This window comes from Abrus precatorius, unplaced genomic scaffold, assembly GCF_003935025.1.
Source record: "Abrus precatorius isolate BTA unplaced genomic scaffold, Abrus_2018 Scaffold6, whole genome shotgun sequence".
NCBI classification, from domain to species: domain Eukaryota; kingdom Viridiplantae; phylum Streptophyta; class Magnoliopsida; order Fabales; family Fabaceae; genus Abrus; species Abrus precatorius.
The window spans coordinates 11,128,007-11,144,144 of record NW_020874406.1 but is presented as its reverse complement, the minus strand read 5'-3'; the positions used below and the strand labels follow the sequence as shown (position 1 = coordinate 11,144,144).

The 16,138-nt window shown below is 23.7% G+C and overlaps 1 protein-coding gene across 1 annotated transcript; it reads left to right on the top strand.

Moving 5' to 3' along the window:
* Positions 1-6,041: 6,041 nt before the first annotated feature.
* LOC113870161 (aspartic proteinase CDR1-like) lies at positions 6,042-7,307 on the top strand. The gene has a single exon (XM_027506757.1). It carries the CDS (start codon positions 6,042-6,044, stop codon positions 7,305-7,307), a length of 1,266 nt encoding a protein of 421 aa, XP_027362558.1.
* The last annotated feature ends 8,831 nt before the right edge of the window (positions 7,308-16,138 follow it).

Here is a 16,138-nt window from a genome sequence, read left to right as displayed (position 1 = left end):
TTTTTTTATATTTCTATAATTTTTTTCAAAGTCTTACATTTTAGTATTTTATTTTTTCAAGCCATTTTGGTAGGAAGAAGGACGCGCTTGGAACACGGAACGCACAAAAGGGAATATTTCACAGCATCTGTGGCAGTGTGTCATTGAGATATAAATGAGGTCATCGCAAACTTGTACGCTGTCGATTGGTTAATCATACAAAGCGCATGACAGAAGCTAAGATAGCAGCTGCAGGAGAATTGGAACTCAGTAGTTACCCTTCCTGGTTGAATTTTTTTTTTTTTTATTCAATAATTCGTTTTCTTATTGAGCTCGGCAGCAGATACAGTGTTTCTAATATATATATATAATTTGCTGCAATACTTATTTACGAGAGTATTTTATATTTTTTTTAATTACCAGTTATAATTTTTCTAATATATTAAAATTAGAAAATATTAATATTTTTTTAACTAAACTACTAACTATACTATTTATTAATATAAAATTAATAGAGAGTATTAAACCCTTTCAATTATGAAAAATATAAATATGTACACAATAAAAGTTCACAAATATTATTTAGATGAAACTCTAATTTTAATTAAAAATAACACTAATAATACATGGAACTGTATTTAAGTTTTTTTATATATAAAATTATTTTAATAATTATGTGAATATATTTTCAAATCTTATAAAAAATTACTATGTCTATTCTTATTTATAAAAAATAAATATTTAATTTATCAAAATAATAAAAATTAATTATATATTATAAATTTAGTTTTTATTTTAAAATATCAATAGTATTAATTAATGTCTTATCTATTAAATAAAGGAATATATCTATTTATATAAATATAGAATAAATATTTTAATAATACAAAATTTACAATAAATAGTAGTATAAATAAAAATAATAATTCATTATTCAAAATTATTATTTTTTTAAATATTACTAATTATTTCTTAGAATATGTTTACAATTAATCACTAAATTTTCAATTTTTAAAAATTATTGAAGAGTTAAAAGCATGGTATAAGTATTGAAGGGTTAAAAACAGATAAGCATTGAAGATAACAGTATTTCGGAGTACAAAATATTGAAGGTAGTATAGTGTTAATTAAGCATCTGAAATCTGAATTATGCAAGTACTATTTAAGTATTATTTTCAATTCAACTTGCGGTAACAAAAATTATAAAAAAAGGACAATCAGTATTTTCTTGTATTATGTAAATTTGTTTATTTATCTCTGTTTATGATCAATATAAATAAAAAAATGTATTTTTATGTTTTATAAAGAAAAAAGTAGTTTAGTTTCTGCTTGTTTAACAAATTTGTAATATAAACAAACTTTTAAAAAGTAAAAAATAATAGCAAAATGTACATTTTTTATATTTAGGATAAATATATGTAATAAATTATGCATTTATGTTTATTTTGATAAAATTAACATGCTGTTATTTATATTTGATTTTTAAGAAAACAAAGATAAAAAGCTTGGAAGGTCACGAAAATGGAAATCCAGAAAAAAAATATTAATAAATGTATAAAAGAAAATAGATAAATTAATAAATTAAATAATTAAAAAATACCACGTGGCAATTATACTTAAAAATAACTTAAGTATTATGTACACAAGATATATAAATTTAAAAACGTATTAATTTTAGTTTTTGTACAACACCTTAAAATGATAACTATTTCAAAATGAAAATTTTATTAATTTATTTCTTAAAAGACTATGCTACTCATCCTGTTTTGTTTGATAAGAACATAGATATTATATATATAATATAATAATCATCATAACAAGATAGATTAATGTGATGTTAGAAAATACGTATTGAAAGACTTAAATATTTTTAAAATAACAAATATTTTTAATTTAAAAATATATATAATCTCTTATCATGTGTTCTTTGGTGTATATTTTTTCTATTCACGGAAAATAGTCTTTTTAGTTAATTTTATTTTTCTTAAAATAATAGTCATTTTATAATTTTAACTTTTAAGATACATTTATCATCTCATAATTTATTTATTTTTATCATTTATTAGATAAATAAATTTTAAAATAGGTATAATAATATTTTATTAATATTATAAATCAATAAATAATTTTAAAAAAATACTAGAACAATAATCATTTAAATATTGAGGGAGTATTTAAAATCTGTTTATTGACTAAATTACAAATTTTTAACGCATAATGTAAATAATTACGATTATCGACACAAAAAAATAAAAAAGTAGTCTTCTATAAGACAAATTCCCCCTTTCCACGTTGGTTCCAATACAATTGAATGTTGTATGCTTTTCTTTTCTTTGTAAAAAGTACATGTTCTTTATACTAGACTTCAAGCTGGCAATGGAAAAAATGCTTACACCAATGATTAAAAAAAAAATGATAGTCTCGACCAATTAATAACTATTTTATAATTTTAAAATTAGATTAATTTTTTTGTAATTATTACTTATTCTAAAAATAAATTTTCATTTATTTATTTACAGCGTTATATAAAGAGTATAATAAAAAAATTACCATAGAAGAAAGACCTATTATCAGAATCAAAATTCTTTGTTTGCCGAAGTGAAATAAAGAAGAATGTAACAGATGAGAAGAAAAATTAAGAGTATATAAAATAGAATAAAAAATATAAATAAATAATTTAATTATATTGAAAATATTTATAAAAATTTAAACTAATATAAATAATGTTATTTTTCATAATTAAATTAAAAAAAAAATAAAAATTGCATGCAGCACTATGCTCTCTTCCCCCACATTTGTGATTTGTCGCTGTGTTCCCTCTCCCATTGGTTACTTTTTCTTTCTATTATTATAAATGGATGATTTTGTGTGTGTGATAAAAATAACAAAAAAGCAATTTTCTCCGTCCTTATCTTTCTTATATTAATCCAAACACAAACATTATTCCTTTTCTCCTATCTCCATAAAAACTAAAAAAACGTCAAAAATTAATCATTAACGTTAACAATACACTTTTTATAACACATCTTTATTATTAATTAAAATTTATTTATTTTTTGCTTATAAATTAATTTTTTTGTATTTATTTAATTTTTAATACTAATAATAAAAATTGTGTTAAAAATAATAAAACTATTTGCATGAAAATGCAAACTAGTGTTTGAGCTAGAAAGTATGTGATAAATGAGGCCGAGAAGGGGATGAAATGACCTTTTTGCCATCATTGGGCTTAGCTTTCGTATTCTGATATTGTTTACGTGGCCACCAGATGAGATGGGTCGTGTCCTATTGGCCCCGTATTTGAGTCCATGCCTTCACTTTTATCACATGTTAGTCAAATCATGTCAACTAAGCTTACTATAAACGCCACACTTAATAACATTATGATATTCACTTGTACAGATTTAATAATTTTACTTTGTCTATTTTTGTCATTTTATAAAATTATTAAATATTTATTATTCTATATTTTTTTAAATAAATAATGTATGTTTAATTAATGAAACCTTACACCTACTTCAACCCTTTGAGTTATCCTTTCTTTAATTTTTTTTATCAAAAGTTCTTATATCACCTTATTATTTTAATTTAAATAATCATCATATTTTATAATAAAGGATTTTGTTAAAGTAGAGATGCTTTATCAGCTAAAAATTAATATTGAACGTATTTCATCATTCATACTTTAATTATCTGAAGAGAAAATAATTTTCTTTTATATTTTTTAAAAACTTTTATGAAATGAAATTTTGGTTTGGGAAGATTTGTCTACTATTAATTCTTATTTTTAAACTCCGATGTTTTATCCAAAAATATATTTATATTAAGCTTATTTTATTTGTAAAATAAATTTTTTGTGATTTTATCTCTAAAATTAAACAACTCTAAACATATATGAAATATATTATTTATTTGATAATTAAGATATCAATATGATTCATTAAATGCAAAGGAAAATTTAGTACTAAAACGTTAATGTTTAAGGGTTACGCATCAATATATTTATTTTGCACGTTAATAAATATTAAGGATAAATTTAAACTTGAAGAATTGGTTGTCATTTAAACTAAATTTTAGGAGATTAGGTGCATTCTATCCTTTGTAAATTAGAGAAACGTAAAATATAAAAAGTAAGATTCAAATCATATCACATATAAAAAAAATCATAATCCTACTCCTTTGTCTAATCTTCATTCTTTAAAAAAAATGTCAACTTTTATATACTTATATTCTCAACATAAATATAATATAATAAAATATTTTAATTTAAATATTTTTTTTTGCTTTTATCTATTTTTTATTTAAAATTTATTCTTTTATTAATAATTATTTATACTCTTAAATCAACTTATATTTTCCAAATATAAGTTGTTATGCAATTTGGTATTAAACTAGTAAGAACGTGTTTGATTAACATTTTTTTCCTAGATACATACAACATGAACATTATACAATGGAGGTTGTGCATGTTAAACACTATGTTGACGTGATATCTAAATATGCACTAAATATTATATATCGGTTAAATTTTTTATTTTAAAATAATTTATTCAAAATTAATTTATTTTTTATTATTTAATTAAAAAATTGATGTAATAATTAATTTTTATTAATAATAACTTTTATTGATACAAAAGGTATATATATATACTTCATTGTTTGATTTAAGTATATATTATATTTAATAAATGGAGCATTTAATAATACTTAAAATTTTATTAATAGAAAAATATGAAAGTAAATATTCAATTTCAGTTATTTAAAAAGGAAAAAAAATCTTTTTGACATGTTAATATGAAATTTTAAATCATTTGTTGATTAGAAGATTATCTCAGTTAGTAAATAAAATTATTTTTTTAAAATATAATATTAGAAATTGATGTACATGATCAAATAATAATCCTAATTATTAGATTTTATCTTAAAAAGAATGAAATTATGATGAGCATTAGATATTATTAAAAATATAATTTAATAATTTATTCAATTTATCATAAAAGAGTATCTTCACATAACAACAACCATTCATAAACTTATATAAAAAGCATACAACATAGACAACAATTCCTTACCTTGAAGTCTCATTTGCTTTCTCCCACATTCATTCATAACATATATAATAATAACTTGTCGCATAACATTTCATTCACGTTTCATAACAATCATATGCTTCATTGTATCTTTTCTTCCACATTTCTCATCCATTAAAGCTAATAATGGAGGGTTCAACCTTAAACTGATTGGAAGAAACACTCCACATGTTAACTCTTGACATGATCTTATGAAATTATCTAATGCAAAAACTATACAAGCTCAAATAAACGCATATCTTGGTCAAATATGTTGTATATTATTTAATTTTTTATTTTAAAATAATTTTTAGATAATTTATGAAAAACTTAGTATATTTTTTACTATATAGTTTTGAAAAATTTTATAATTATTTTTATTAGCAATAAAATTTTAATAACTTTTATTGATGTAAAAGGCATATATTTATTACACACATATGTGTATGTAGATAATGTAATAATTATTTTATATTTAATGAATTACCAACTAAACTTGTTATTTAAGTTAATTATATATTATATTTAATAAAATTAGCATTTAATGTGGCTTAAAACTTGATTAATTGAAAATTGTGAAAATAAATATTTAATTCTAGTTTTTGAAAAGGAAAGAAATCATCTTGAATATGTTAAAAAGGAACATTAACTCATTGTTGAATATCATAAATTAATTAGGAGATTATCGATCAAATAAAAATATATTTAAAACATATAAAATGTATCAAATCAAGTAGTGATCTAGTTATCATCTTTTGACTTAAAAGGAATGAAATCATGTTGGACATTGGACAATTTAAAAAGAATATTTTAATTAATTTAGTAAACCATTGAATTTATTGTAAAATAGTATCATTACTTTAAATTTACATAAAACAAATCACACAACAAATATAGATGATCATATATAAAAAGCACACAGCATAGACAAGAATTCCTTACCTTGGAAGCCTTGTTTGTTCTTTCACACATTCATTCGTAATATATATGACAATGACTGACCCCAAAACATTTCATCTATGCTTCATAACAATCACATTTCTCATCATGTTTTTTCTTCCACATTTCTCATCCATGGAAGCCAACAATGGAAGATTTAGCCTTAAACTGATTCGAAAAAACACTCCACATGTTTTTCCTCGACGTGATCTTATGAAATCATCTAACGCAAAAACAACAGAAGCCCAAATAAACGCATATCTTGGTCAACATCTCTTGGAGCTATCTATTGGAACTCCACCAGTAACCATCTATGGTATTGCAGACACAGGGAGTGACCTTATATGGACACAATGTGTACCATGTCCCAATTGTTACAAGCAACTTAACCCCTTGTTTGATCCTCGTAAGTCCTCCACTTATAACCAAGTATCATGTGAATCGGAGCAATGTCATAAATTGGAGACAAGTGTATGTTCTACTAATCATAAGCGTTGCAATTACACCTACGGTTATGGAGACTCTTCTTTAACACAAGGAGTTATAGCACAAGAAACAATCACCTTGATCTCAAACACAGGTCAACCTGTTTCCCTTAGAGGCATTATCTTTGGTTGTGGCCATAATGACACAGGTACTTTCAATGATCATGAGATGGGTATCATAGGTCTAGGAGGAGGGCCAATGTCACTCATTTCTCAAATAGGTTCTTTAGTTGGAGGCAAGAGATTTTCACAATGCTTGTTACCATTCAAAAGTGACACTAAGGTTTCAAGTAAAATGAGTTTTGGCGTAGGGAGTGAAGTGTTAGGTCAAGGAGTAGTTTCTACACCTTTGGTTGCTAAACAAGATAAGACCCCATATTTTGTTACCTTACTAGGCATTAGTGTGGGAAATACCTATTTACATTTTAACAGTTCTGCAGGGAGTGTTGCTAAGGGTAACATGTTCATTGATTCAGGAACACCTCCAACTATTATACCTCAACAATTGTATGATAGTTTGGTGGCTTTGGTGAAGAGCCAGGTTGCATTGAAGCCCATTGTGGATGATCCGCAATTGGGTAACCAACTGTGCTACCGAACGACAAAAAATCTTGGTGGGCCTATTATAAAGGCTCATTTTGAAAATGCAGATTTAGAATTAACGCCAATTCAAACCTTTATTCCACCAAAAGATGGCGTTTTCTGCCTGGCATTTACCAACACTAGTAGTGATGTGGGGGTTTATGGTAACTTTGCACAATCAAATTATTTAATTGGGTTTGATCTAGATAGACAAGTGGTCTCTTTCAAGCCAATGGATTGCACCAAACAGTAATAGATTCATGCCTAAGCTCTTGTATGGATCCATATAAAAGTATTTCCTAGTGCCAATCATTATTCCCTAATGAATTATATATGATTCTGCTTTAAGAGAAGATTTTTCAAAGTTTCAATTTCTTCTTCAGATATATCATTCTACGTCGCTATACCTTTACAAATAAATGACATACTTTTTTTTTTTTTTGTCTTTTTTAAGAAATTAAAGTATCAGGAATAAAGGAAAAATTATATTAATTTAATGTTATTAGAAATTTATTTACAATTTCTTCATACATTTCATGGAACTCTCTTTAATATTTTTTTGAAAATTTTTCATTTGTTAATAAAGTGTTCTCTTGTAGCAATTTTTTTTTAATAAGTAGAGTTGTACTTCATTTACATATCCATATAAGTAGAGATTGGACGATTTTATAAATGTAATAAAATAATAATCATAATAACATAAAAGAATGTGAGACAAAAAAAGGAGCATAAAAAATACTTTAGTTATGAAAAGGGAGGGATGATACATTACTATTTTGAAGCTTTGACAATATAATTTTAATTAATAACAAATAATTTTACAAAAATAATATAAAAAAGATATAAATTGCATATTAAAAAAATCTAATGCCAATAAATATATTAATTGTATTTTTTATAATTTATGTTGCTATCATGAATTGCATTTAAAGAGAAAGATAAGGACTAAATAGGAAAGATTAATATTATTCTTTTATTATTAATCACTTATACTCTCAAATTAATTTATTTTCACTTTTTATACATTAAAATTTATTAATCTTTCTCCAAATATAAGTTTTTATGTAATTTGGTATTAAATAAGAAAAAGAGAATTTGATTTAGTATTTATTTTTTTTAAATGTATGTAAATGAACATCGCTTATGGATACTATATTATCCAAACATGTTATATATTATTCAATTTTTATTTTAAAATAATTTTTATATAATTTATGAAAAATTAGTGTATTTTTTACAATATAGTTTTGGAAACATTTGATGTCATGATTATTTTTGTTAGCAATAAAATTTTAATAAATTTTATTGATATAAAAGGCATATATTCATTACACACATATGTATGTAATAAATGTAATAATCATTTTATATTTAATGGATTATCAACTAAACATGTTATTTGAGTTAATTATATATTATTTAATAAAAGTAGCCTTTAATGTTACTTAAAATTTGATTAATTGAAAGATTATGAAAGTAACTATTTAATTCTAATTTACGACATTTTTAAAATTTATGACAAGTTTATTAAATTAGTTTCATATCAACTGATTTTAAAAATAATTATTACATCATTTATAGAAACAAACAATATAAAAATAGATAATGAGATTTTAAAATTTTGATGTACATTTTTTGCATCAATTATTTATATAATCAATGTAAACTGTATTTCTACATCAATTCTTTTAACAACCAATGTTAAAAATACTTCTTACTTTTATTTAACACACAGCTAGATTTTTTCCTTCACTCATACTAGCAACATATTGTTTGACCTTCCATTTGGTATAGGTTTTGTTATGGTACATATAATTTTCTATTTTCTTTATGGTATTTTGTTGAGTTCTTCGTTGTGGTTCATTGTGTCGTAATGGATTACTCTCCTATGTCATTGCAACAACATTGTCTGACCTTGCATTTGGACCTAGGTTTCATCTTGATATGTAAATTTTCCTTTTTCCTTCTTATATTTTCTCATACTTATTCATTTGGTTCATTGTAAATTGCTTCTAAATACCTTTTTAATTAAGTAAAATTTCTTGTTTGCATTTTTGTTTGGTGTTTGTTAAATTCCACACATTTCTTATTTGTTGTTTGTTAAATTCCATAAGGTTTTACATATTGATTCTTGCTAGCAACATTTCCTCTAAATAAAACATTATTAGGAGCATTTGTTTAAATTTTTGAAAAAAGAAAAGGAAAGGAAGTGTAAATATGTTGATGCATGGTTACAACAGTATTACAATTTTATGTTTGCTTGTTGTTTCAGCTTTTTTTGGATACTAAAGTTGTAGGAATAATTGAGTTAAATCTAATTATATGAATTTAGAATACCAATTGTGAAGCGGAGGTAAAGTTACTTACTTGTTGTAGACATTGTGAATTGTACCGTAAACGACCTACATAAAGTGCGAACCCTTTCGTGAGTGAAAAGTCAAGATCTTCCTTTGCCTAATCATACTCTCCTAACCCTAGGTTCTCGATGGAGCAAACTAAGAGAGTAGTAGAATGTGTTTCCGTGACAACAAAGGCGACTTAGCCACCATATTTATTAACCCTATGCACTTCCCATCATGGACCTAGAGGTTAGGCTCACATTATATCCCAAATAAATCAGTATTAAGTATCCAAAGCCTATGAATAATTGATCATATTATTAATAGGCTTAAGCATCATCAAATGTATCACAATATTAGCCTGTTTTTAACAAAATAAAAATAATCACAATTGATTGTAGCCTATAATGAATTTTGTAGAAAATTCTAACAAAAGTTTCTTTGGTATATTGTTAACAAACAACATTTCATACATTATAGGCTTGCTAATCTTTCATTGCTACATATATGGTTGTTTTCAAATAGGAAAAGACTTCACTTAACTCTCAATCACCATATTTATATTGTAGAACAAATATGTTTTATATTAAACTCAAATATTTTGATAATATAAGTGTTGCATTTGTTGTCTTTATTAACTTATATATTATGAAATACTTTTAGTTGACTAAACCATGAATAAGTGACTACTTTAATTAAATACTTAACTACTTAGTTTGTTAAAGGGACATAAGCAACATTTACTTGATTTTTTAAAAAAGTGAACATCAACATCTAAAAAAAAACAACCTTTTAGTAGAGATGTCCAATGCCTTTTGAGAGAGGACATATTTTTTTTATAATTTGTGCAAAGTTGTGAACAAGTCTTTGTATCTAAGGTGTATTAATTTTACATGTGTCTCAGTAGTATTAAAATTAGTTAACTTGAAGGAAAAAGATTAGTGAGATGATAAAATTTTTACTTAATTGCTTTAATTATTGAAAGACTTGCTTTCAGAAGGTAACACACTTTCATATCATAAAGTATGAAGCATAAAAGATATTGTATTCAATGAGTATGAAGTAAAAGAAGATACACATTTATCCTAATAATTATTATTTGTAGGCAAATGTACCCATCAAAAAGTAACAAAGTAGTCCTAAAATAAGCTCTCAAAATATCGTTCTACAAGAATTATTTTTAAATACTAAAATTTTCTTAATTCAATTGTTTGAATTTAAAACATATGAAATTAAATAAAATAAGGACTCAAATATAAAAATAATTAAAAAACAATGCAACTTCTGACAATAAATTTTAATTTTGGTCTTTTTATGATTGTCAACCACTCATACCAAATTTATTAACACCTAATAGCCATGCAATGTTAACAGTCTCTTTCCTAAGCTATTACCCTAATTGGTCATGCAAGGTAAAAGAAAGAGAAAACATAAAGAGCTTATGAGCTGTTAATTTAATAAAGATTGAAAGAGAAAAATAAGTTTGGTTTATTTAATTATTTTGTCTCGTTTTATCCTATAGATCCATTAACTTTATGTGGTACGAATGTCTACGATCTAATTAATTATTATGTTTAAGAGTTGTCAATTTTGAACATACAAATATAGTGCAATAGGATAAACACAAATCAAGAAAGGAAACATGAAATTAACATTAATCATAAAGATCTCATAGAGTCATACAAATGATTCATCATAGCCCTAACTATGAATTTAGCTAGACATAATATAACACAATTAAAACAATAATAAATCAATCCATAGTTATTTGAAAAGTAAATGAAAACTAGAGGAGTCCTTAATGGAAATGAGATGAAGAAAGCTCTTGATCCCAAGACACACTCTTAAAACTCCAATTGTCATCCATAGCTAGCCAAAACAAAATGTCCTAAATCGTAGCCCTTAATGTTGTTTAAATATGGTTTAAAACAAGAGAGATGATAGTTGTTGCCTCTAGAGATATACTTTATCTCTAATAACAATATGATGTATTAAGAGAGAAAGATGTGGTTTGCAAGACTTGAATTTTAAATTCTCTCTTCACAAGTTTCTTGAAAAATCCTCCAAGTTTTGATCTTCTAAAGGTGAGCACAACCATGCTACCCATTATGCACACTTATGCATGGTCCATGAAGCACCCCTATGTTTTCTCATAAGCAAGGTTGTGCTGACTGCTCAACGAGGCTGATTTTCTATCCAATTTGAGTCTAGAAGTACCAAAATATATTTGTGACCTCACGTCAAACTGTACAATTAATATAAAAATGAGTATAAAATTTTAATAAAATAATGATTAAGTATGAAGATATAAGTTATAAATACATGCTAAAATATAGACTTATCAATTGTATTTTGTATATAAAAGAGTATGAATGGTTGTACAAGTGCTTCGTTTATGGACTTTCATACTTAAAAAGCAAAGGATGACAATTTTAGTTGTGATATGAGCATACAAGCCCCCTTGTCAAAGTTTTATGGCACCTTTCGGTAATTACAAAGTATAAGCAATTGTTTGCTAGTGCAAATGATATAGAGAACATTAGATGACATGTAGATGAAAGGCAATGTGATGGAAAGTTTCATTATCCAACTGATTCTTTCTAATGAAAGAAAATTGATAAGTTATTTTCAAAGTTTAGTAATGAGCCTAGAAATTTTAGACTTTGACTTGTTATAGATGGAATGAATCGTTTTAGTAACTTTAGTAGTATATATAGTTCATGACATTTTTTATTGGTACTTTACAATTTGTCTCCTCGATCATGCATGAAATGCAAATATATCATATTGGTACTGATGATGATTTTGGACTCGAAATAACTATGAAATGACATTAATGTTTATCTAAAGCCTTTGATTAAAGATTTGAGAACTTTATGAGAAGATGTTGATGTCTTTTATGCTTATCACAATAAATATTTGAAGTTGCATGTCGCGATTTTTTTACTATTAATAACTTCATAATATATGATAAAAATATTAAAAATTTAAATTAATTATAGTACAATCAATGTAAAAATCATATAATTTCTACATTAGTTTAGCATGTAACTAATCTTAACATGTAGTTTTTAATATCGATTTTTTTATAATCAATATAAAAAAATATTTTTTAATCAATTATTTATCTAATCTAAAGTATCTTTTCCTACTATATCATATGCATTTATATTGATTATCTAATCAATGTAAAAAATTATTTTTAATTGATGTAAAAAATTTTAAAATAGTGTCAAACACAGAAAAAAGAAGAATAATTAATTTAAGAATATTAAAATTTATTTTTATTTTTTCATACATTTTATCAAACTCTGATATATTTTGAGCATTTCTTTTCCCATTTGTTAATGTATTTTCCTGTAATTTTTTTTTCAGGAGGGTTATGTTTCATTTATATGTCCCTATAAGTAAGGATTGGAAAGCCGTATAAATGTGATAAAAATAATGACATAGGCAGAGAATGAAAGTGACAAAGAAGAAACATGAAAAACACAATTTATTGGAGAGAGAAATATACATTACAATATAGCTTTAATTAATAACAAATAATTTTACAAAAATGATATAAAGAAGAAATAAAATTAATTACATTTTAAAAAATTTAATGCTGATAAATATATTAATTGTATTTTTTTATTTTAAGTTGTCAGCATATGATTAACATTTTAAAATGTAAGTAAGAAATAGAAAGGATTAAAAAAATATATTAGGAAATAAAAGTATTAATTATATTTTTAATACATGTATTATAATATTAAACACACTTGTAAAGGAAAGAAATGAGTATATAATAATTCATTTTATGTTCAATTTAATGTCCAGATTCCTTTCTATTTCTTATTATTTTAGGCTCTTTGCATTTTTGGTTCCAATATTTTTCATATTTTAAATTTATTATAAACCATGATTAAGTACATGCTTGCTTTATAATTCAAAAAAAAATACTTCAAATAATTTGACTTTTGTAGAGGATACCAATAATTAAGATCAAAATAATGAATCATAATTTAAATTGAATAAATTTACTAAATCAAATCAACTAAATTAATCCACTTTAGTTTATAAGTTTGGATTAAAATTAAACCAACCAAATCAAAATTTTAACTCAAAATTCTTATTTTATTTATATACACAATAGAATATTTTTTTTGACTAAAATAATAATTGATTAAATTAGACTTTTTTATTTTTTGTACAATTGACATTTTGAGACTCTTTTTTCAATAATTTTTTTATGTTTCGGAATGAATAAAAATGATCAATAAATCCAAATTTCCTCATTCATTTTTTTAAAAAAAAGAAAAGCTAAATCAAACTCAATAAATTGAATTAAACTAATTTATTTTGGATTAAATTAATTTAGTTTGATTTAATAAAAATAATGTATAGAACTAAACTAATGTATTTTAATTGATTTAAATATTTTGTTGTTGCTTAGTGTGATACTCGGGAACTTGAGGAAAGTATTGTATACTCTTTTCTTATTAATAATTATATATTATTTTAATATCTTAAAGATAAAATATTATTAACATCTTTTTTAACTAAATTATTAACTCTATTATCTATAGTTAAAATAATAGTAACAATTTTAGATACAATTTTTTTTAATTTTAGTTAAAGTTTCTTTTCAAAATTTAGTAAGTATTAAGAATATTAAGAATTTTCTATCGAATAAAATTTTTTTAGTTAAGAATAGCAACAAGAACAGTTATTCTATATATTTTGATATTGAAAAGAAAATTTTAAAAATTGACAATGATAATTTTTTTTTAAGTGAATTTGAATTTTTTTTATTTTTTTTTAGTTTATAACAATTCTAGCTATATGAAAAATATCTTTAAGAATGATGATGATCATTATATTTATGATACTAAATTTAGTTACAATAATAACATTAATAGTTATTTTCATCCTCAAATTTGTATTAAATAGTTCCATTTTAAGTTATAATAACAAATGTAATGACAATTATTTTTATAGTTACATTTGTAGTGAAGGCAAAAATACTATAAAAAATAAGAATTATAGTTCTAGTTTAATAATTAGTACAAATTATATAAATAATAGTGATTTCACTCGAAGAAAAAGTTATATCAAACTATAAAAGAGGAATTTCTAAATACTCTCAATTATAGAGGTAGCGTAAATTTTACTTATTTTGAAACCCTAAAACCGGACCTATAAAATCCATAGGCAAATTTGCAGTGAAAACCGAACTTCACATGCATGTGAATAACCGTCTTGGACAGTTCAACTGTATCCGCCAACTGCGGAGTTCTTGCCTAACAAAGGCCGCTAAGGAAAGATTCAACTTTTTATTTCATTAGATTACGTTCAAATTCAATGTCACGTAGCTTTAGCTGCACAGTATTATATTTTAAAGAGAATTTTGTTAAGTAAAAAGGATAAAAAATTAATAATATTAAAATATTATAAAATGATTATTATACTTTGTAATTTTAATATAATAATATTTTTTATAAATTTTTTAATTTATAGAAATTTAAATTCAACTTTAATACTGTTAAGCATAGAAATAAATTAATATAAAATTATTTTAGTTTAACATATATTATCAAATTCAACATTCATTACTTTTATTTGACTTAAATAATATTTTTTTAACGATGTTAAATATTTAAAGAGAAATATTATTAGTTATAATACTAGTTATGTTTGGTTTGAATATGAATAATTTTATATATTATATAATATATGTGATTTAAATTAAAAAAATTAAAACATTACACGTTTAAATTTTAATTTTTTAATTTTTTTTAAAAATAAAATACTGATATAGATTTATGACATAAAAATTTAAGAGTGATATGAAAGAAAGAAATTAGAAATGATGTAATAAAGTATAAGCTATGTCACTACTTAACTAACATAGTGACATGAAAGAAAGAAATTGACAATAACATAATAAACTGTAAGTTATATGACTACTTAACTGATAAATATTAATGTCAGGTAAAAAATTTAAAAAAATAGTTAAGTATTAAAATGAAAATAATAATAATAAATAATAATTTAAAATAAATTCTATTTATATTTAAGCTTTTTTTCTTTAATATATCAATATCTTGCCTACTTTACTGTATACTCTTACCCCAAAATAGGTCGCTCACGGACATCGGTGACCCGTGAATCGTAATGTATCATATCATGTTTATGTTTATGCTTTGTTGTGTTGTAAAACGTCAAAACATCATCAAATCTCATGCATTTGCTGAGCTGAACTCATTGGCTTCCAACACTCCAATTTTTCAAATCTTAATGAAACATAAAAATCATATTTCCTACTTCCATTTTGTCATGAGAAATTTTATGCGCAACTAAATAAAGAATCGAGGTATAAACGGTATGGGAATCTTATAATATAGTGCAAAAGTTCTTTTAGTGCCACTTTTTAAATTCTTTTAAAATCCCTCAGGTACAATAAATTTCTTGAAGAATGAACTTCGATTCATCCGTTACAATCGATTACAGCTTTTATTTCTGTTTTTTACTTTGCATTTTTAGATACTTGCCCTCTATTTCAAAATAAGATTCACTATTATAAGTTAGTGCTGTGTCTTATGTAATTATTTCAGTTTTTCACTTTCAAATTTATGATTGAAAATGTGTTACTGCACTTGTATTTATTCTCTCAATACTTGGAAGAAGCGACGTGAATCAGCTGCAAACCAAGAGAAAATAAAAGTAACTTAATGGATCAATCAGCTATTGAGAATAAAAA